This window comes from Falco rusticolus, chromosome 7, assembly GCF_015220075.1.
Source record: "Falco rusticolus isolate bFalRus1 chromosome 7, bFalRus1.pri, whole genome shotgun sequence".
Lineage (NCBI taxonomy): Eukaryota > Metazoa > Chordata > Aves > Falconiformes > Falconidae > Falco > Falco rusticolus.
The window spans coordinates 19,985,509-20,010,338 of NC_051193.1; the positions used below are offsets into that span (position 1 = coordinate 19,985,509).

General features: G+C 40.1%; 1 protein-coding gene across 1 annotated transcript in view; it reads left to right on the plus strand.

Annotated features, from left to right (window-relative positions):
- The first annotated feature begins 3,361 nt into the window (after positions 1-3,361).
- The window catches only part of TJP1 (tight junction protein 1), a 198,952-nt gene continuing 177,483 nt past the window's right edge, over positions 3,362-24,830 (plus strand). The window contains exons 1-2 of the mRNA XM_037393868.1: positions 3,362-3,756; positions 6,642-6,792. Coding sequence (XP_037249765.1) covers positions 3,414-3,756; positions 6,642-6,792 — 494 coding nt within the window. The 5' untranslated portion in view covers positions 3,362-3,413. The remainder of the gene's footprint in view (positions 3,757-6,641; positions 6,793-24,830) is intronic.

Below are 24,830 nucleotides of genomic sequence, written 5' to 3' on the forward strand. Positions count from 1 at the left end.
GCCGCCCCGCCCCCCCGAGGCGGGACGCGCCCCGGCCCCGCCCCCGCCCCGCCCCCGCCCCTCCTGGGGTCGCTGCTGCCGGGCCGGTGTCGCGCACCCCCGGGGCGCGCCGGGGCGATGCGCAGCCGCTCGGGTCTGCGCCCCTCCGCCTCCCCCAGGCTGCTGGCAGCGGCAGGGCTGCGGCGGGAGCCGCGTCGCTGGGTCTGCAAATCCCGGTGGGGCCATTCGGTGGCCGGCGCGGCTGCACGAGGGGTGCGTGACAGGGAGGGGACAGCCCACACCTGCAGCACAGCGGAACTGCACCATCCCCGCAGACCCGCTACGGCTAGCCCAGGTAAACCGAGGGGACAAGTCCCTGCCCAGACAGGTCTTGTCATCCTGGTCCTTTGCAGGACTTCTGCTGCCATCTCCCCTGGTCTGCCGCAGCAGCCAGATCCCGAGTGGGGCTGCGTTTATCCACACAGTAACATCGGTGCCATGTACACAAGGGAAGATGTACTTGATTTAGCAGACATGAGCAGACCTGGCCAAAAAATGTGTGGTGTTCCCACCTGCCCAGTTCAGCATCAGCAGAGCTCATGTGTTCTTAAAAACACAGAGGAGGAATGCTTAATAACATTTAAATACACAGAGCATCCTTAGAAAGACAGAGCATCCTTGGAACGGCAGAGCACCTGCAGGAGGTGGGAGACGGGGACAGCCCCCACCTGAGGCAGCCCCGTGGCCTGTGGCCTGTTCCGTGGCACAGAGCGCAGGTGCTGCGCGCCCAGCCCGCACTGCAGCCCTGGCGGCCCTGCCTGCGTACTCACAGACTGCGAGGGGTCGCTCACCTCTCCCGTTTCCCTGGGTGACTGCTGTGTGTAGTGCAACTCACTGTCTGTGTTGAGCAGCTCATGTTCTACCTGCCTCTCTTTGCATTTTCACTGCAGAGTACCACTTCCTCTCCCATAAATGCCCAGAATTTTCTAACTGCTTTGTAGTTACGTCTGCTAGTCATTCTGCCACAGCTGGACGTTTTCATGCTTTTTTTTTTTTTAAAAAACAGTTTTGTTATTTAAGGTGTACTGAGAATATCCCCCAGCAAACTGATACATTTTTCATTTGCACCAATTCTTCCTTTTCTCAAGAGATGGAACTTGCCCACACTTACGTCTATCACTCACTATATATAGCAAGGTCACTCTTCTTTGAGGATGGACTCACGGGGAGAACTGTGTAAAAATAGGACATACTCTATAGCTTCCTTTAAAATTAATTTTGTTGTTAATCTGACAGGTCACCTGGGTTTTTTTACCTGCTAAATTCATTACTATGCAGAATACATTATTCCACTTAGGATACTGATGATCATCAGTGTTATCAGCACAATAAAATCAACACAGATTTAGTTTTGAGATTAAGTGCTGAGAAATGTATTCAGGTTACATCTGCTGTATCTCATCTTTGGACACTGTCTTATGAACCCCAAACTGTAACTATGGCCTTATGCTAACATTTATTGAAGCAACGGAAAAACTCAGAAATTACAGCGGCTGAGAAGGCTGATGCACAAGGTGCTGTCTAACATCTGTGGAGTACCAGGCTTCATCAGGATCTTCTACCTGCCGAGGTATCGCGGTATCAGTACTAGCGAACTTCTGAGAGAGAAATTACTTGGAGAGGAGCAAATGCATGAGGATTATTCACCGAGAATATGGGGGCCGCTGTGGAGGTTCAAAAATCAAAGGGAATCTTGAGCATCAGGCTTATAAAGCAGCCCTTACTTCTAAAGGTGTCAGGTCTTTGGGACAGGTTGTCTCCTTCCTCTGCCGCTGTGTGTGACCCTTGTTGAGCCGTACGGCCCGCTGAACGGGACAGCAGATGCCCTTCACCACCTGCCTGCCCCCAACGGGTCACCTTTCAGGTGGTGTGTGCTGCCATGCGATGCACAGGGAGCTCTACCTGAGCACATTCAAGATGATTACAGAAGAAGCACGTGGGTCTCACTGCTTGTGGTCAATAAACCATAACATTCCAAACTGGGACCACTAGCGTGGCTTAGAACACCTGATTCCGCTAGTCCAAACTCCAGATAAGGAGTCACATAGGAGGCTTGTTACACCTGCAACCTACCACAAGGTGACAGGCAGGGCTGCCCAACAGTTCTGGGATATACACAATAAAATTCCTAAAGTATTATACTGTCGGTAGCCAACTGTCATGCCAGCTGAGGGATACTTGAAAATTTCTAAAGAGAAGAATCCTGACAGTAGGATACAGTGGTTGCATCTTAACATCATAAGGACTGAAAATGTTATAAAATTTGTTTTCCTAAAAGCTGGCAAAATATTTTTGTTTGCTGCACGACAGGTAAAGCACCCTTAGGAAAACCTCAGGTAAGGCTGCACGGGTGAGGACATGGGTGCATTATCCGTTGGAAGTAACGGAAACAACACAAACAGACCAAGAACCCGGAGGAGGAGGCGGGAAGCACTCATAGCTTTTCTATACGGGGCACTTATGGTGACAGAAAGTATGAAAACACAGCCCCAAAGTCCGTGTATTAAGCAGCATTTGCATAAGGGGGTTATGTAAGGCGTGATCCGCACTGACGGATGGCCAGTGGCAGAACACCTCCACCGGGATTGCAGTAATCCCCGCCGTCAGACCTGCCGCGCCAAACGGGCGCTACGTGGCGTTTTATTTTGCTTGGACGCACCTGAAAGATCAAAACATGCAGAAACGTTGTTATTCTTCACAGTGAGATACTTACCTTCACAAGAAAGGTCTTGCTCTGTAACCCTTTTTTTTTTTACCTTTTGCATATAACAGTGCATATATATATACACACATACATGCATGTAACAATGCATATAAATATAAAAAAAATATTGACAGAAACATGTTTTCTAAATGCGTAATGCCATTGCCTTGTAAAGCTAATATTTTATGAAGGAATCAGAAGTGGAGGGCACTTGTCCCGTGGGCTGGGCATGCCTCTGAGGAATACAACAGTAACGTGTACACAAGACACTTCATGCCATCCTGTACCGGCTTGTACAGATTATTTCAGTTGGATCAGCTGTTGTCTTGAATGAATTATTTTTTGCGAAGGGATACCTTTGACGATCAGTTACAGAATTAAAAAGTAACAGTAACGAAGCAATTCTCAGTCTCATCATTACGGTTCAGAAGCTGTTAACAGTTGTAAAGGGCTAATTAGTGGAATGTAATCCTCTTAGGAGGCTGCAGGCATTGAGCTAGATTTTTTTATGATTTGTATGTAGGCCTTCTTTATTCCATTGGAATTACAATAATTACAGACAGCAGTATGTATTTGCACTCTGTCCATCCACATTATGTTTACTCTGCTTACTGAATACTGCACAATAAATGCAGAAGTAGAATTTTCTATTTTCTATTTAAATATCAAAATGTTTGGAAGAACAGCCAAGTCTTGGTTTTATAACTGTGCAAAATCTACCAAAAGAGAAAATGAAAACAGGAATAAGTGGCTTTCTGAAATCCCAAGCAATCAGAGAGAGAAAATACTGGAAGAGCTGGATGTGAACAAAGTGCTGTCATATTTGGTTTACAAAAGAGTCTTTTCCTTGGAGGAATACAAAGACATTTGGTCTCAGGAGAGCTGCAAGAAGAGGACGGAGTATTTTTTACATAAACTCTCTTTAAAAGGCCCAAGTGCTTTCTGTGCTTTTTGTTCCGTTTTGGAGGAGGTCTGTCCTAACTTGCTGACATGCTTTCTCCTTGGCTACGAAGGTAAGGTCACTGCTCTGAAATGCTTAAGTGTATATTGGTAATGTCTTGGAATCCTTTGACACTAATAGTTATTTGCTATAATTAGTGTTTACTTTCTCTCTTGCACTAAACAAGAGGGACTATTTGCTGTCTTTCTGGTTCTTTCTTATAAAAGATAAAAGAATGGGAAAATTTATTAAACAATTGTATGTTGCCGTTATACCTTGAACATTTAAACTGGTAGCAAAATACTGTATCTTATCATTGCTGCTAGTAATGAATGAGAGTCTGATCGGGAAAAGGATTCCTCCTAAGTACTACTGATAACAGCGCAGAAATGTAACACTGCTCTTTCACTTTCCTTCCCATTTTGGGGATATTTAAAAATAGATTGCGAAGCTCTGTAGGCATAGTGCCCAGTAAGTGATCCCTCTCACGTTTGTTTTGTAAGTGACACTATTTACTATGCCTCTCTGTAAACAGCTGCATGAAAAAGATTGCATGGCTTAATATCAACAATACAACTGAAGGCAATCAAAATGTTATTTAGACACCGGGCACTGTTCATACCTACTTGAGAAACAACGTTTGACTAGATATTAGTAAAGAGAATATGAAAAAGAATGTGCGGCGTGTTTACAATTATTTGTGACCTATTTTTATTTTTTGTGTCTGTTACATTCCAAGTTTGAGTCTTCCAAGTCAGCTGGAGTGTTCTCAGCAATGACTGCAGGGTTGCGCTCAAAAGATTATACACAGAATGTCCTTTTAGATTTTAATTGACATAGTCATGTCTTTCACCAATCCGTTCAGTAACAGATTTAAAGACCTTAGTATTTACAGCTATTTATAAATGAAACCCACTGAGTCTGATTACTGTATGATTTTTAGTAAGTTAAATAAGAAAAATTAAAATCTAAACCCATTTTGACCTTTAAAATAGCTGTAGTCTGGGTCCTCTCTTGAAAACCTGATTATTTTTAAAATTGACAGTTAGAGACCCAATTACTCAGGAAGGCAACAGATATTTTATGATCATCTACTTACGAACAGACGCCCATTTTGTGTATCTGTTCAGGTTCGATTTACAGTACAGTTTTATGGCGATCACAAGAAAATCAAAGCAGTTTCACAAATGTTGTGGACTTTAATACATGTAGAATGTACTTCGTGGACAACCACAATACCAAAAGGTTACTTTGAGCCTCTTTATGCTATCATTTTTTTAAAAAAGCATACAAATAAAAATATGATACGTTATAAAGCCAGGTCTTCCGGGTTATACATTTTGGAAGGAAGTTTTGGCTTCCTCTGAATTAACTGCAGAGACAGCGCAGGGAGATTTTTATTCTATACCGCTTCAACATTTGATGCGGGGGCCGTCACAGAGCAGATTTAAATCTTGTGGTGGGTGCAAGGTTTGGGGCACAGCACTGTTACAAAGGGTGATGGCCTCGGCAGTTGGGTGCAAGTCAAGGACTCTGTCTCCCTGACAACATCATCGCAGATACAGAGAGAAAAAGAGAAAGCCAATGCTGCACATTTCCAAAAGAGTAACGGATACTGTTGGAACAGCGTCCCCAATCCATTCTGTCTGTCTGTGCCTTGTGTCGGCAGAAAAACGCCTCGGGCTGCCTTAGCTCAGCCACTATTACACTCTCTCCTCCTTCCCCTCCCCCAGCAGCATACATCAAATGTGCAAAGCTAGTTTTAGAATCTGTTATTGCTAATAATAATCCACTGGATAGCGGGCAAAGAAAAACACATGCTAGATATTCACATCAATTCATGCACATAATCTGTTTAAATTCACGCACGCGTATGTTGCAGATTCAATTAAATGGATTACGCATTATGAGTTTTTATGCATTGTGGATTTTTATAGATTGCCTTTGATAAGCCCTGCTACAAGGTACACAGAAAGGTATGAAGGAAAAGAGCACTGTTTATTATTTCAATTAAAATGATTTTCTTTTCCACCCCATAAAAGCCAATTGATAGGACAAAGGAATCAAAATGGAAGGAACACTGTCTAGATGCATGATGAGTAGTTGCTGTGCCAGTGCTACGTGGCTTCCCCACGCGGCTGCGGAGCCGCTGGGTGCCCTGCCGCCCGCTGTACTTGTTAACAAGACTCTTTATGGCAGGCTGGCTGAGCACGCAGGACAGAATCAATCCCGTTATTGATCCGCTGGGTGTGCAGCAGGGGACAGTTTCTGCTTTCTGGACCCGCCCGCGCTGGCAGATACGGGCACTTTGATGTGTTCCCATTGTCTTCATGCCCCCCAGAAAGCAGCACCGGCCAGGTGCGGGAAGCGTGGCGTGCTTCCAAAGGTCACTCTGTCTCTGGACGAATGTAGTTCACGGCAAAAACCTTAAACTGTGCTAGTGACATGTGGCCAGTGAATGTGCTGTTGCTTCTGCACAGTTGATTTAATGCCAATTTGAACTCTTTTTGCCTCATTATTTCCAAGAATTACACCCACAGCAATTTAAGGGGTGTTATAGCAGTGTTTATTCTTCAAGACACTAGTGACTTGATTCTTCTACTCTTCTAAAATTCTCATCCTAGTACAAAGCAAAGCTCCTTGTGACTCCACGTGGCTTTTACTTGCCCGTATGACACAGCAGGAAATAATTCTTTGTTGGCCAGGCAGGAGTTTATATGGAGTAAGTATTTCAGGTTTATTTCCAAAATCCCTATAAATTGTCTGACCTGTACCTCTCAAACCCATCGGAAATAAAAACATGGAAACAACTTTCTTTATACAACGTCAAAAGAAATCCTGTTTATCTAAACCAGCTGCTTACCCAAATGCAACATCACAGGCAGAATTACATCAAATTGTACATGTTATTTTGAATTATGTGCCAGCTGTTAGAGAAATGTCTTTGTTGTTATCCAGACCGTACGCATAGACGTGTCCCAGCGTTATCAGAGCAAACAAAACTGAGGGCTGTATCAGAGATGGAGCCGCACGAAACCTGTCAGATGAGTGACCAAGAAGGAAGCCCTTCTGCTGAGGAGCAACTCAATCAATCATTCAACAAATACAGGTTAAAATTATCAGTGTCATGATGTCTTTAATGATTTCCTGTCACTTAGTTTCCATGTATGGGAAGTACACCACTGATGCTTGCAAGAAATTTTCCATTTCATTTGCACCCGATTTTACTTGGCACTTGCAAGCTATGATTCTGTTTTGTGTAACGAACATCTTTTGATGCTGATGAACGCTGGGGGTTGCCTCTGGTCTTTATTACAGGTATTCAGTAGTGATGTAATGTGTTGATGCCACTGCTAGTTTTCAGTGCTCAAGGACCAAGTACATACGTAGGAGTACATTTTACCCATAAACTCCCTGGGAATGTGAGAGACAACCTATGGTAATATCACAGTTCCTCTAATTTTTGTTTATATTAAGAGGAACAGAAACTGAGGAAGACCTGTGTAAGAGCAGCACGTAACTGGAGACGTACTGGGATTTAGGTCCCTGCTTCAGAGATTTCAACCCAAAAGGAGAACACAAACAAAACTTTGGAAGTCCTAAAATGCTGAATTTTATGTAGCTAGTATTCAGTTCAGGCATTTGCCGTTGTGTGTATGGAATCATGCTTTGCTTAATTCAGTAAGGAATCTCATTGAGAATGGACTAGAGCTCTCAGTAGCTCGTTAGTTGCTAAGAAATAGTGTAGGTAATTTACAGATATTCAGCTAAGACAGAAACTTATATCTGAGAAAAAATGCCTGAAAAGTAGTGAAAAGCTGTACTGCTGTTTCGATGTGTCAGTAGCATATAAATAGTAAATTATGAAGCCTTAACGCCTTTGCATGGCTAGGTTAGTTTTGTTAAGTTTCAGCTAGGGACTGGATTACAGTAGCTTGTAGAAGTGTAGTAAAACTTAATGACTGTGAAGTGATTGAAAAAATTGTGGTCGTAAGAGCTTAAGTTCATCTTGAGTAGCAGTGGAACGTAAATGGTAACAGAATAGGCAGGCAGATGATACAATACAGTATAGGCCCAAATGGTACAGTACGGGCTGATCCATGGCCACAGCTAACGACATCCCAGTCAGAACTCTTTTCTCCATATACACTCACAAGAGTTCCAGGAGACTTGCAGTCACTCTAAATCTGCGTATGTGTTGTTTGGCTTTAAACAGATTAATTCTGTAGCACCGGTCCTGTAACATCACAAGACAATTCACTTACAAAACCAAACCAATTAAGAAGAACCACATTAAGAAAGCAGCAGGCAAATACGAGGGCTTTCCTGAAGCCAGTCTATGCTGGAAATACCTGATAGCTCTAAAAAAAATCAACCAGATATCACAGAGCAGGACAGTATCAGTAGCTGTGGGATCAGGTAGTCTCACTGTAAGACTGTTACATACATTCCACCTGGTAAGAAAGCATATGATGTATCAGTCTTGCAAATACCCCGTAAGAGGAAAAAAAGCTGCTGGGGCTACACTCTCCCTGCAGTGTGTCAGTGTTCAGTGTGGAAGCCGATGTAGCCCCAGAAGTCACACAGAAAGAAGGGAACAGTCACCTCTGCTGGAAACAGTGAGCTCAATGAGAAGACAAACGCATGTGCAACAGCACACAATTTACTTCAACACCAGTGTCCTGGAAAAAACCACACCCTGACAGCAGGTTAAAAAAGCACCAGTCTTCCCACACCACTGTTGTACGCTGACACTCATCTCCTCCGTCCAAGAGAAAAATATAATCAGTAACTGGGTTATGCTAGTTTCCCCGTAAGCGCCACACTTGGGTCAAACGCCAGAAAGACAATCTTACACAATCAGCCTGGTATTTGTGGAGGAGAGAGTCTGAAGTGCTTGTAAAATCCATGAAAATGACACCCCCACTTCTGAAGAAACAATATAGCGGGAAGCAAAGCCAACGTGCCACCCCCTGTATCCTGCAGAGGTTCACACAGTACAAACCACAGCTGCAGGGCAACCAGAGACAGAAAGTACCGTCCATAAATACAACAGAGCACGATGACAGGGTGCAGAAAGACAACTAGAAATACAGAGATGTAGTTAGAAAAGAAGAGGCAAGCATGAAGAGAAAATGGGAAACAGCTTCACTGCCCTTCTTCCGGTATTTGTAAATATTCTCAAGCATTTGTAGAGTATTTTTCCCAGTGACAGAAAAATGTCAGTCACACAGACATTGTGAGGACAAGAACCTTTTGTCTCTGAAATAAATGACAAAATTCCAGATGATGTTAGTGGGACTGTCATGGTGAGCTAGAATACTTTGATGATACAGATAATAATAGATGTTACACAATTATATAGCAATTGTAAGGCTATGGTTTTTTGTATTTGTGTTTATGTAAGTTATCATAGTCTCGTCCCCGCAGAATAGACGGACACATACTTTACATGTCTGAGAAGAGCAGAATCACCTCAGTTCTAAATACGAAGATGATCCAGTTAGTTAAGAGTCAACCAACTATAGCCGTTGCGTAGTTCAGTCAGTAAAGCACCTTGGGCAAAAAGAAAACAAAGTTAAAAGGTGTGTGGGCTCACACTCAAGTTTTCATTCCAAGGTGAGAGCCCTGATAAGGATACCCTGCTCTAATTTCACAGTTTCCCCGCTTGAGACAGCTCCAGCATTTTTGATGAATACAGTAAAAATGTGATCCGTAACACAGGTGAAACTGAGTAAGTTCAAGATTTGCATATTGTGATTTGGTCTAGGACTTCACAGAGCAAGCAGCTTGTTGACAAACACCCGCACAAAGATGCCAGACAGAAGTACCATATCGTGTATCTTCTGCAAATCAGCGTTAAGGATATGGTCTTGGTCTGGTTTTGGATCAGAAAATTTTGTCATTGGCTCTGTTTATCGTCCTCTCTGTACTTTCTTTCCCAGAATACCATCTCCAAAAAGGACAATCTCTATTAGATAAGTGGATAGAATTATAGGTTGGGTCAGTAATTGCCTGAATACGACATTTCTTTTTTTTTTTTTTCTTTGCTTCTTTCTTTTATCTCTGAGGCATCACTGGACATTTCCTGCTGGCCCTGTGAAAATCGTGCAGATGACATAAAAGAAAATAGTTAATTAATTTCCTCAGGCTTTCTTTTTTCTCCTCCAACAACAGGTTTTATTCTCTTCTTGATTGAGAACTACAATGCTGAAGCAGACAACTCTCAGCAGCATTAATAGTACATATATGTGTTACTTTCTCATGTATTAAGAAAAGATTGTGTCGCAATGTCTGTCAAATAAATTATCAGAATAAGTAATATCCAAACTGTGAAAATCAGATACTATTTTTACAGTTGTTATAACACAAGCCATTTATTTTCACACTGCAAGCAACAAGAGATTTTTGCACACAGCTTTTCCATTTCCATGTAAATGGATTATGTTTGCGTGTATACATGCTTTATAGTGCATGTAATTAATTTGTATTTGAAGTCTGCTTTATGGATTTCACACTTATGTTTAAAATTTCAGAATGGCTCAGTTCTGGTGTAGAATATACCTTTCTTTGGAAATTCAGATTTGGAAATTTGGAATTCTATTGGAATTGTATTTTACAGCTCTCAGCCAACATTTTCCACTGGGAACAAAATCTTAAGTGTGGCAAAATTTCACTGCTAATTGTAAGTCCTGTGGGAAAGGAGACAGTCACTGCTTTGCTTTAGACAATAAAAAATAAGGTGTATAAATTGTGCAAACAGTATTTAGGAAGAAGTGCAGAGCTAAGCCACAGCACCATATTTTTACAATTCATTTGGATGGCCATATATCTGACACCTCTAAACACTGCTATTAATTCAGGAATTAGAATGTTTATGGCATTTTGGCATGCATTTTGTGTTGCTTCAGAAACTTGGTAAAAGCACAGGGAGCACAATCCAAAAAATTAAATTCAGGCTTAATTCCCAGCACTGTTGGGGACAAAGACCCAATTATCTGACAAGGCACTATAATCTAACAGTCACAAAGGAATTACTTGTATTTTTCTCTAAAATGGCAATCTGATGCTTATAGACGTAAGACGTTTCTGTTTTACTTCTTACTATTTTGTCATTTAAACATCAGATTATGCTGTATGTTAGGCTGAAAAAGATAACGGGCTGGCTAAGTAACTACGACATATTTTTTTTCTAACAATAAAAACCATGGAGTTACAAAGAGTATTTTCACACTAAGACAGGATGACTGAGAAGATGTTACAGCATCAGGCTTACTGAATGAATGTAGTAAATTGGCCTTGTCTCATTTTTCATACCCTTTGTAAAGTAAGAGTTCAGAACTTCCTTAAACTTTTGCTTTAGGGATAGAACTTACTTTTCTTTGCAATGAATACTCAATGAAATAGTAACTTAAATTAAAAAGTCTCAAAAAAGCAATGTTGGATTTCAAACTGCAAAGCCTTTTTTGAGGACCTTCCGGTCCTCAGTCAAAATCACAGGATTCAAACAGCTGTGTCCGAGAAGCAGCTGGGTGCACAAGCCAGGGATTTAAGTAGCCTTGTTATATTTAGATTTGCAAGGTTATACAGTGAGCTACTAATAGCTATTAAAAATAAGTCCCTTCCTTTGCCATAACAATAAAATCAAGCAGCAGCTCTGCAGCATTCGGCAGTTGATACCCAAACCTTCAGGGGACCAGTCCCTGATAAGTCCTGTTCAACGTGGCCACTAGGTGGGACTACGCCACAGTGCTTGGATTCCTCTGCTACCGCTGGAAATCATTCTGTGAAGGATTATTTAGAATTGTAACTATAGAACATTTAGTAGTGGCGATTTGTTTGCCCAGTTTTCCTGGCCACGATACACACAAAACACACAGAGGCTACATAAGGGATTTAGAAGCATTTCTTGGTTTGATTCACTAATATCACTTAATTAGCCTACGTTCCTTACCAACCAATACGAAGGAAACTATGATGTTTCAAAGCATAGTGGCAAATACTGCCTTTCCTTCATTGCATGTGGTAAACAAAATACTCTTTTGGAGTCTGTGCTCCCCAGGCAGGAACAAACGGAATCCAAATACAAGCCCGTGAAGAGTACAAGCCCAAATTCGGAGATAATTTTCACACTACAGGAATTCGGGGATAATTCCTTGCTGACTTGGAAATGTTCATACCCACGTTCCATATGCAAACCACGCCACTAAGGGCACCGTAGTGGTAAATCAAGCACATGAAGTCCAAACTGAATAAAACCCGACAGTTGTTTCAACATTCAGGTTTTGTCTGTTTTACTAACTGTTTCTGGTATACTCACTCACTTCCAACAGATTATATACGGTTCTTTTTTTTGCATGCGTCTATGAAACCAAATCATATTTCCACAGGCTTTCTACTCTTTTGCTCCACACTAGACTGTTGCATTGGGTCCTATCTTGTTGGGTCACAAGGCTGCGTACTGTTAAACTTCCTTTGCTCTAAAACACTTTGTCTGTGCCCTGATACGTGCCTTTGGCACAGACTGTTGGCGTCCTACCTCCCACTAGAAGTTAGATTTCTGAAGTTTAGTCTTTCTTACATGTGAGACTCCATGTATTAGGTCACACGATGGGGGATCTATAACATGGGGGGCAAACTGCGTGGCAGGCAAAGGCCGTAAGGCTGGACTGCAGGTAGAAAAAGGCCCTTTCAAGAGGACCTCAGTGAATCAGCATCCTGGCAGAAAGCACACAGTCCTCTGCTGCTGGGACATGCCAAATAAGTCACTCCCTTCCCAAGCAGTGTCAGGCACAGACGAACCAGAAGTCGTAGATTAGGTTGATTAGCCCTAGCTGTGTGCAGGACTCCACTGCAAGAGGCAGAGCATAGTACCGTACTGCCCATGATTCTTAGGCGTGAAGCCTGAGCTAAGGGATCACGTAGCTCTGTAACACCCTCTAGATCCCTGCTGAACACCATCATTGTGCCCCCTCCCAAACCTTCAGCCACAGGGACAATACAGAGACAAGTCATCAGTGGAATTCTGCAGGGGATTGCTTCTTCTCAACCAACTCAAAAATTGATTGGAAAAGGTCTTAGCAGTGATGCAGAAAAGTTTGCTGAGGATACGCATTTGCTCAGTGTAGGAAGTGTGAGAGCTGAATGCATAAAACTGTAGATGGGCCTTAAGACTAAGTGACTGGGTAACAAAATAGCAGAGGAAAATTAGTGTAGATAAATGTGAAATTATGTATGTGGACAAGAGTGTTCTTGGCTTTATAAATAAAGTAACGAGCTCTGAGCTGCCTGTTACCACTCAGAAGTGAAAGTCTGGGACTGTGACAGATAGACAGTTTCATAAAAATACCAATTCAGTGAAGGACAGCAGTCCAAAAATGCAAATGTTGGTGACTTAGGAAAGGAAAAAAGAACAAAACAGGAAATATAATTATGCCAGTCTATAATGCCATGGTTTGCTCACTCCAGGAATACCCTGTGCTGCTCTGGTGCTTGCATCTTCAAAATGTTGTATTAGATCTTTAAAAAGTTCAGAGAAAGGCAACGATGATTGAACGGATGGGATGGAGTGGTTTCCATAGCAAAAATAACTAAGCAGGCTGGAACTCTTTATTCTGGAAAAGAAACGGCTTATGGAAGGGGATAAAAAATGAAAAAAAAAAAGGAGACAGTGAGAATTAAAGGATAGGAAAGGATAGGATATGCAAGTCTTGGAAACAAGGCTGAAGTAGGGTACACTGACCGTGACAGCACCCACTGCTTCTAAAAGGTGTCCAAAGCGTGGCTAGGTCCTGCCTAGCTGTGCTTTGTTCAGCGACACAACAGGATAAGGAAACAGAAAATCACTTCACAGGAAGTTGGATGCCCCTTGTCAAGCTTCCCCCTCTTCCTGATGGGATGAAAAGCCAGGACAGGCTGGCAATGGCAGTAGGGCATTGGCAAGGAAGTCCTCCAGATTAGAAAGTCCTTAGATGTGCCACTGTTCATTCATTTTTTGTTGGTGCATAATTTGTAAGATGAATGAAATCAACCAGCCAACGGAAGCAGGCAGTTCAGAGTAACCAGAGGCTCCATCCAAAGGCAGAAATGAGGGCCACTGTACTTTTAGAACATGTATGGGAATGCACCAGCTAGCGCTTTACAGACACTACACCTTTAACTCCTAGTAAACACCAAATGTCCGTCCTGTATCAGGCAGGATTGTCATGTTTCTGTGACTCATTAACTCTTAATATTTAAACAAATGTGTAGGGAAACTGAAATATACCCATTTCTAATGAGATGCCTTGAACTATGAACAGGAAATATCATCACTGAAATCCAGACAGGATAGCCTTCAAACATCATTACAATTTCTTACCTGTAATCATCTTTACACTACTGATGTAGCAACTCTGGTGTAGAAATCTAAAGCAGCATTCCAGTCAACCCTCAGTTCTGCCAATGCCATGCAGTGTTTTTGAAAAGCAGGCTTGTTCGTACCCTTTATTCTTTACAGATCAATTCTCTCTATTCTAAATGGGAATTAATTCTAAAAGCAGGCTCACAGCCTTAAATGATACTATTCTTCCTTCTCCCTCCCAAACTCCTATGTTTTGGCTGGGGAAAGAAGTTGGGAGGATAGGTGTATACATTTCTGTAAAATGGCAACCAGGAAGGCAAAAGCGGAGCCTGGTGCTCTTGTTTATTCTACCTCATATTTTCCTGCTTCCAAGGATTTAGAGAAGTAGTTAGTCCTCAAAAGAGCTTCTAAGGATGTGCTTGGTATGGAAATACAGAACCCCTTCGTGAATGGTCATGTTTTTCTCCACATCTGAATGGTTCAGAGTGGCATTGAAAACAGAAAACAAATCCCGCCTTCCTGATGAAATTTACGTGGGAAGAAACTGTAAGAGAAAATTCTCATGGATTATGCACCTCCTTATAGTGGGTATTCTGCAAGAGAGGATGATATATTGAGCCAATGCAATCAAGGATCAAGAAAAGCAGGAACAGACATTTCTTGCCAGCAATTACTGAGACAAAACCTTGAGTGGCTTCCTCCAAACATCTGCTACTTGGCATGCCCAAGTCATTGCCAGTATTACTGCAGTGAGGGTGCCATCCCTAATTTTGTGTGTATTTTTAGTGCAACCATGTTTTGTAAACTGGGAGCTAATACAGCAGGTAATATGCATATAGAAAAGGCTTGATTCACATTATGTCTAATCCCAAATGTTTATTGAGGTTCAAGAGGATTAGATTTTGATGAACCAAGGGATTGCACCGGTTTGCTTCTTTAGCACCTGGTATTTTTATGACATGCATCAACAATAACAATTAGTGTTGACATACCTAACAATTGTTACCAGTTAGCTTGTGGCTTTTGGCATCACAGCAGTCATGTCAAGGTCAATTTGTCCAGTAGCATTGGCTTATTTGACAGGAAGCTGCTCATCTCGGTTTGGAACCTGGAACAGAGAAGCCATGGCTATAGTCAGCAGTAGAAAGAAGTGTTAAGGAGAAATAAAAGATGAGAAGAGAAAAGCAAATAAAGGTGTCGGACCAAGTGTCTTTCCCAAGCAATTTTTGAGATTTCCATTTTAGAAATACCATAAAAAGCACTTTCCAGCCTGCTGCTGGAATTTCTTGCAACTGTTGGCACATTAGCAGTTATCAGATACTGCAGTTAATTGTACTGTAAGTATAATAAAGACAAGATTGTTTCTTCAGTAGCCTGCTCAGCTCAGGGTATTAACCTGCATTTTCATCCACATAAATTGTCACTTCTGTAAACTGCTAGCTTTGCAACACCAAATGTAAAATATGACAATTTCGAAGATGTTACAGATAACTAAAAGGCTCGTCTGACTAAAGTAGCAGTTGCTTATGTAAGCTAACTACACTTCTACAGAATTTATTTTTTTTTCCATAAATGATACCAACTGTGGTAACCATTACCATAGCAATGCATTATGCATGCTTCCTGACACAATATCCCATGTCTCAAAATATCCAGACCCCGGTTATCTATTCTCCCTGGATTCTGCTTGCAACAAAGCAAGCAAAAGGATGAAGGTAGCTTTTGGCCTTAAAAAACATGTTTTCTGATCTTTGAATTTCCCTAATTTCTGGCTTCTACAGTTAATTAGTGCAGTCTCAGACTACTTATTTTTGGCTATTCTTGGCTAGGAGTGCCCAAAAGCTTGTTCTTTGTGTCAGAAAGAGCCAGAGTACAGCAGTAATCCAGCTAAATACCATACTCTGGAAGCAGCGATGGGGCTGCTATATGCATAATAAGCCATCTCTTCACCATCCAGAGGGCCTTTTTGTATTGGGTATGCTTCCCGGGTTCACTGCATTGTGATAGTAGCCCAGATACACACAAGGGGATCAGGTCCTCCAGCTGCCTGGCCATCCAGCTGGCCACCCAACGTTCTTAAGACGATTCTTCCCTTCTATAATGGTTTCCTCTTATGAAAGTGCAGGGGTTCTGGTGAAGATTAAAAAAATGAAGTGTGTGTTTTGAGAGGGGATACGTGTGAGAGGAGATGGGACGTAGTAGTGTGCATACCCACCCTTACTGTGTTGATCAGTCACTTGGAATATGCATGTATTCTGGCCATACCTTCATTTACACTTAACCAGTCCTTGAGTAAGAGACCATAACAAAATGACTGCATCTCAGTAAAAACTTCTCACAGAAGCATTCTGTCTTAAGACTTGGCTGTACTTAGAAAGATTACCTCTCTGTAAATTTACATCTTCTTTGCTACAGCTCTACCCCAACAGCACTGAATCATAAAATTGCCATAAAAATATTTCTTCTGGGAGTGCTGCTGGCATACCCTCTGCTTGCACACCAAGGAAAACAATGTTTTAAATGATATGTAGTAGCATCACTTAGACCTTTCTGTCACAGCAGTACTACCATAAAGACACAGTTAGATTGTAAACACTTCTAGGTCGGAATACATGTTTATCAGTCTCACTTGGGAACTCCAGGCACTGAAGTCATACAAATAATGCTAGCAACAATATTACTGAGAAACAGGTACTCAGTTTACGGAAATAAAAAATTAGCATTGCTGTTGCTTTTGATATCATTCACAATATATAGGACATACTGTGTATATGTACACATACATATTTGGAAACTTTCGTGTTGGATATTGCATCAATAATCAAGTGAATCTCAGCACAAAGTTTTTAGAGTTCTTGCAGTGAAAGTATATGTAGGTGTTTACTGTGCAAGCTAATGATTTCTCAAGAGGCAGAGAGCTATATGCACAATGGCTTAAAGCAGCATTCCAATCAATCAAATTACTTCTTTTTCCACATCTTTTAGGACTGAGCTATAAATAAGAACTTGTACTACCCACAAATCTGGAAATACAGCAAAGCATTAAACTTCGACTACTTTTTACACAAATACCTTGACCCTGATGCCCATTCTTCACTACACTGTTAAATCTAAGTGGAATATTGAACACACATACACCAGATTAAAGTACAGGCACTGCAATCTTTAGGATGTTTTACAAAGCCAAAAGAAAACTGACAAATGCAGACACAGGATTATGAATTGATTTTAGAAGGGATCCAATAATTTGTAACCACTGTCCAATCTCAAGATTCATTTAATGATTTTTGAGCAAGCTGTACATTAGTCTACACTGGCGATGCAACGCTTGTACAGAAATGGCCCAAATAAATTTTCATTAATAGCTCAAAGAGATTATTATCTTCTACTTACACATTTTTCTTTATGGTGCATATGTCACCGCCATATACATGATCTTGAATGCTTAGATTCAAGACAGTTTCTTTACACAATAAAGTCTGCCCATACTGTAAGTTTTTATGGTAAATAGGGATGAAGATTTTTACCTCCTGATTAACCTCATTTGTTGACATAAGTAAGGATTTGGGAAAAAAGTCCTAGGGTAATAACATTCAAGTTTTGGTGTTTCATTAAAGAGTTTAGCTTCAAAAGTACTGCTTATATTTTAGAAGTCTTACTTTACTGGCGTAGTAACCATGATGGTTTTATTCATTGGTTTGTCTGCTCATTTATGGACACAGTTATATCTGAGATGAATGGAATCGCCTGCAAGTTAATTTGGCCTGTTATCTTCTAAATTTATAGTTACCATGGAAGAAAAAACAAAAAGCACTTGCCAGTAATATAGAAAGCTCAGTACGAACTGATGATTGGTGGTCTATAGTAGCCACAATATCAGGGTGCAGAAAGAATCCACTGGAAAACTCGCCTCTGTAATGCTGTTCACTGTTCTTTTTACTCTATCCCAGAAAAAAAATTAAAAAATCCATAAGAGCAAAATTAAAATTATTCAGCAATATATATTATTAATCTAATAAGCAAAGATATCTTTCTATGTGAGTTTGAAAAAAGGGACCGCTTGATTCAGACTAGAGAATAGGAAAAGGCAAAAGGTAGGTAATAGAGGATACCAGCTGAATTTTTAGAGAAGTTATATCAAGAATCCCTTTCTACATTTTGTCCTGAGACAAGAAAAGATGGACTTTGAAAGGACAGAGAACAGAACAATTAGTATTATTTTTAACTCTTTTATCAAAATCATAAGTAATCAGTAGAATCATTGCCACCAGACATGACCAAAATCATTAATTTAATGGGATTCAGAACTGCATTTTATTTTTGCACAGGTAACAGACACTTCTATAATCTCACTAACAGTAACTTTAATTTCCCTACCATATTGTAAACTCACATCTAACAGAAGAGTGTTTAGAAGACACATCTCCTAGAAAGAGTTTGCCCTTTCTAAAATACAAAGATAAGGAAGCTGTGGTAACACCCTGTAGGGTGCACCCTATAAAGTCTATGGGGCTGGTGCAGGAAAAGAAGATCTATGTTGCTCTGTGCCACGTGCATTGCTTTACAAGAAGACCCTAACCCAAAAAACAAGTAGATAAAAAATGACGGCATATAATTGACCATAGCCTACCCCATATTTGCCAAAATAACCCTGCAGCATTACCTGGAGAATTTCAGAATGCAGTGAATCCTCATCTACTGGTTCTGCCTTCTATCAAGATTTATGTTCCACTGTGCCAACTAGTCCCATGGCTTCAGTAAGACACAATCAATCAGCTATTCCAGGAACAGTTTGGTCCTTTATGTGCACTGGTTGCTCTTGCTCCTTTTCTTCTCAGGCAACCTCTCCACTCTGAATACAAGGGAGTAACATAAAAATACTGATTGGAAGTTTCAGTTCGTTTCTTAAATTTATAATGTCCCTAGAACCACTGATGTGATTTTAGACAGAAAATAAAATACTTTGACTTTTACCACATTATGTTTAAAATAGTATAAAGCGTTTAAATTAGTTATTTAATGTTAAAAATTAAACACTTTTTGCCCCTAGCATTACTGAATATTTTTTTTTTTTTTTATGATTTAAATACCACAGAATATCTTAAATATGTTTTCTGAATAGAATCTAGGGCAGCAAATCACCTTCTGGACATTTATCTCTGAAATTACATTGAGAGGAATAACAGCTGTCGGGAATATAAATGCTAACTCATCAGAATGCTGACTCAGTGCTGTAGAAATCCAAAATATGTTCATCACACTGTGGAGATAACATGTCATACACCAACTAGGCATATTTTATGTTGGACAATCATAAACCAGTTGAACTAAAATGCTGGACAAACTAGGGAGCAGAAAGCAAATTATAAATAGGGGAATGTTAAGGTCCCCTTGAAGACCTCCCTATGGCTGACAAAATAGTAACTATCAAAGCCAGGATTTGTTACCCTGTCACCTTCAGTGGCTACAAACCTAATCTTTAACAAGGATTATCTCTTGAATCATCATGTGATTACAGGCCCCATTCTGCTTTCCTTGCAATTAACAGAATTTATTAATTTTGTGGAAGCAGGATTTAGCAACAAATGGACAATCATTCTGCAACGCCATGTTTATGCTAAGCATCCCAATAGACATTGGTTCAATTTTGTCACTAAATCTGAGTTGAATGCTAGTGACTTTTTGTACTAACATTTCTTAAGTGGGGAAATGTGTTGCAGGAGAAAATGTATTTTACTAAAATATCTGATGTTCTGCCAAGAGATGTGAGAAGATTTTATTTTCAAGTATGTTTTGTTCTGGTAATAAATTCTCTTAGGAAAATAACTGCTATCTAGGCATTATTTCAGGACTTCTCATCCAGACGAAATTACCTTTGACACCGTGGGTTAACTATTTGACTTCAGTTGAAGCGCTGCGCTCTGTAGCAAAGTCTTTGGTTCAGTCTGGAGTTTGTCAAGCAAGTAATAACCTGGACTAATAGCTTGCTGCATGTTTTCTGGTGGAGTAAATTACCCTACATTTAATGCACTTCTTCCTTAGTATCCCAAAACTGTATATACATGTGAATGCATGTGTATTCCTAAAACCATTTCTACAGTTGCAGATTTTCCCTTTCATATTTCTTTACTGGTCTGCATCTAACTCTTGTGCCAGACACATGCCTTACAGAATTCAACCTATCTCTTATAAAAGGATAAGTGCCTAGCTGTCTGGATATATGCTATGCCATAGGTCCTGCAGCAATGCTGCAAAGGAAGAATTTGCTTTTCAAAAGTATGACCCTGGGCATTACTCAGCAATGATGGCTGTCAAAGGGAAAGAGCAAAAGACAGCAAGAAAATGTCTTTTGAAATATGACATTAAAGCTAAAGACTCTTTCCACTGAAAAAATCCCCACTGCTCTGCCAAAAGATAATCTAAAAGCAGAAAATTTTAAGCACTTCATACAATTAACTCTTTCTAAAGATAAATGATGATAGAATACAGGTTTATTTCTTAAAGAAATCAAAATTCTCATAAAGACATACTAAAGCATAGAAGCACAAGACTTCAGTTTTTAATTTTGTAACCTCAAGCTTAATTCCTTCATTAATTTCAATGCTCCAAGCAATCAGGATTTCTCAAGCCAGAATCTTTCCAGGCAGCAGAATTTCTCTGCTGGCCTCCCAGATCCTGTGGCATCTTTGTCATGGCTAAGTTATCACGCAGTTTCACAAGGAAGCCCCAGGTTCTGCAAAATCCAATCTAGAGGCATTGGTTTATTGCCCTAGGTAAAGTAGTCTTGTTTCATAAACTGAGTGAAATTTGCCTTGTACTGGCATGTTAGGCCTTCTGGTTCCAAATCATCCAGCTGTTACTAATTTGTTATGTAGCTAGTATCTCTTTGTGATGTATGATCTATGAGAAGCCAACTTTTCTGCATATTTTTATACATCAACATGCTTAATAACCTGTAACATATAAAATACTCATGCAGATATTATAGAACAAGACTGCAACTTGGACCTATGTAAGGCTTACCAGAGCTTATTGCTTTTGGTTTGAGAAATTACTTTGTCAAGCGTATTTCTGTCATTAGTCCTTGGACGTATTTTGTTAAAAATCTGAGGCAGCTTCTAGTTACTTTAAAATAACTACCATAATTTAAACTTTTGACTTGTACTTAATATCTTGTGTCTCTTCAATTAAAAAAAAAACGTAGCTGTTATGTCCCTCCATTTTATTTTTTTTCTTTTGTCTTGCAGTAACCTTACATGAGAAAAATAAAAGGAACTTTTTTCTTATTATAGTCCTAGATACAATATCTGTCATCTTTCCCCCTAAACTTCCTGGCTTATGAAAGATTTGGTGGTTTGGGAGGACAGTTATCTCACCCAGACTTTCACATCTGGCACCAATATCAGCACAGATCGGAAGAATCTGAAGCAATTTAACCTCTCTAATTCAAACTTCTGTTGAACAGCCTTTCTTCGGCTGTTCTACTTCCAAATTAGCTTAGGATTTCTTATGTCATGGTAGTTCTAATCCTGCTAGTTAGGGACATGTTATCCAGTGGCAGCCCCAGGATAAGATTTGCACCTTAGCCGCATACATTCTTTCTGCAGAACCCAGAGGAAATGAGGGGTTTATATTTTTATTTGGTATTAGCAACTTCATTTTCATTGCTGTTGTAACTATAGATGGGATAGTGGATTATTTCTGAAATGGGATTTTTACCTTGAGTAGTCCTGCCAAATAAAACTTAATTTATCCAGACTTGGCCCATAGCTTCAGATTCTGTGGTTTAGCTTTCTTGTTTGTATTAACAGTAAGCTCTGGATTTGCTACCAATCTCACTGAGACTTTGAAAGGCTCCCCTCCTCAGAGCTCTGACGGGATTATACAATTCTCTTCCATCTTTCCTCCTGACTTTCTCCTGCTCCTTTAATTTTCTTCTTGCAGTCATGAAAATATAGGCGTTTCATAAATTTTTCACATTTCCTAAACTTTCTCTTGTGAACTTTCTGTTCACATTCTCTATGACGAGTTTATTCCCTATCCCTTTGTTAACCTGGTCTCTCCCAGGAACATACATCTTGGGGATTTTACCCTGCACAAGAGCAGTTAGTGACAGTGTCTAGTTTCAGCTTCTGGAGCTTCTGTTTGGAACTCTGGAGTATGCAGTAATGAAGCCTGATTAAGTATGGTTGGAGCTATGTGATATTTCCGTACGATAAATACAAAAATTTGAGCATTGGTCCATTTGCCATCTTAAAGGTCTTTTCCAATCCAAACAATTCTATGATTGCCATGATTCTATGATGATTATTTGGGATCAGCTCCTCAAATAAATCTGGCAGCTTAGATATTTGCTTCTTTAAAAGTGACTTGTCTTTAAATCCAATGAGTCTTTTAAATAGAAAATAGGGTTGATTCTCACCTAAGGTCTGACACTACATTTTTTGTGATAGCTCTTTTTATATCAAGCAAACAAAACTCCATTTTAAATCAATGTAAACTCTCTGAGTAATAGGAATTTTAAGAGTGCCAGTGCCGCAGGATAATAAAAACCTGGCATAGAGACATTGCCGTCATGGGGAAATGTTAAGTTGTTGCATTAACTAATAACAATAGATGAATGAAACAGTTTGCTTCCTTTTCTTTGCTGCCAGCCTGGTAGACTGCGATTAAGTTCTCTATTGCTGGCCAGGTTGAGGGTTTTATTTTTGTCTTATTTGCTTATATGCCTGGTTTGCTTTTGCCAATACAATCCCCATTCTATTCTTAGGTCTCTGTAGACATCTCCCTCTAAGTGTTACACTTGTGATAAAGAACAGTGTCGGAACAGCCACAGTCTCCCTTGGGAAGCATTTGATCATTCTTTTTATCTGGATCACTTAAAATCTTCAAAGACCAGCTGTACCTGGGTATTAATGCTCTTTCAGAACCATATGTTTCCCTTCTGCATAAAACCCATGTAAGGGGGACACTTACATAAAAATCTTGCTGCAAATTATTGCCGCATGCTCCTTCTGTGAGGGATAAAGGATGAGGAACAAGCAGGAACAAATGATTTTAATCAACCCATGGAAGACATAAGAAATCCTATAGGATATTTAAACATGGCTACATCTTCCCCTTGCCTTCCTCCAGCACTCCCCCAAAGCAATGGGAAGCACTGCCTGCAAATTCCCCATCTATTCAGCTAAGTAGAAATATATATAGGCAGCTTTCAGAACTAGGCAGAGCTGGTTTTTCCTTGATGTGTTCTTCAGTTACAGGACTGAAGACCTTATATATGATGCTACCTTTTGCTACACACAGCACACAAACACATGATGGTTCCCTGGTAAAGGAAAATTGGATTATATATACATCTGTCCCACCCTGAGGCATTGGGAAACATATTCTACATATGACTTTTGCCCATTGGCTTCCTCTACTTTGCATGAGCAAATACACCATCAGTATTAGTAGACATAGAAAAATAAAGGCAATATGCACCAGGCAGGCACAAGAGGATAATTTAAACTGAAGTTCAAACTTGTTTGATTTCTCGGGTCTTTACCCCTTTATATTGTTCCCTTTATCCCTTTAATATTGTTCTATTCTTGATGTGAATTTCCTTATAACTTTACCAAGAGTAATTACTGAAACATAGGTAAGAGGATGTGTATTCCTTCTACAAACAAATGTGAAAAAAAGGAACAGTATCTTTACAAAACACCTGTAAACCTTGTTCACATGAACAGTGCTCAATGATGTGTGTACCATTAATTATTAATAAGATTACAGAAAATTGGTGTGTACAAGCCAGGTGATGGAACTCTTCTTTTCTCTGGGCTGACAAAGGTACATAAAAATAATTATATGTACCACATTAACTAGCATTGTCTGATAAATACAGTGGAGTTACAGAACGAAGGAATAATATCTGGGGAGGAGTGAGTTTGCTTCTTCTGGTGGCTGGCTGTATGTCAAATGCAGAGCACAATTTATAAGTAACTTCAGTGCTGCTGCTAAACAAATGGAAGACAGCATTGTCATTCTGTGTAGGTGACAGAAGATGAACTTTGTTGTTTGAACTTCCAACAGACTGCAAAGAAAAATTTAGGTTATGATATTGGAGGGGGAAGCGTCAGAAAAGGAAGCATATCAAAAGCTAACCACAAACTGTGAAAATGTCTCAAGATGTTTCCATGTTGGGCTGGCAGAAGATGAAACCTATAGGGCTTTCATACAGGTCGCTTCCTTACTAGCCTCTTTCTGTTTAATATTAGTTAGAAAATATATGAAGAACAAGAATGTGTGTTCAAGGTGTCTTGATAAAAAATAGCAGAAAATACTCCCTTCTTGTTCCATCTAGTGAAGGCCAATTGAGTTCAAAGGGCAAACAGCTGGTGGCTAGAATAAAGCATGCTAATGAGATTCAGAGAGACAGACTGAGACAAAAGGTGGTAAGAGTATGTACTGTAGGTTATAAGTAGTGGTGGAATGATTTTTAAATAATGTTATATATCAGAGAAGAAATGTTTGTCACTGGTGCATGTTAGGTGTGTTAACAGATTAACGTTATTTGTACAGTAGTATGACAATGCATTTGTAAAGAGAAAAGTGGTATCTCTCAAATGGACGTTCTTTGTACTGTATACCTATGGCAAAGAAAATGCAAATTCCGTCTTAAGATTTTGTGAAGGTTCAGATAACTCCTGTAGCCAGCTCCCCCAGAAATTCATCAGTCTCTCAAGGTTGGTGTTATTCATCATTATTCCTTCAGAGAGGCTCGTATAAATTTGAAGATGACAGAAACGGGAATGAGATTC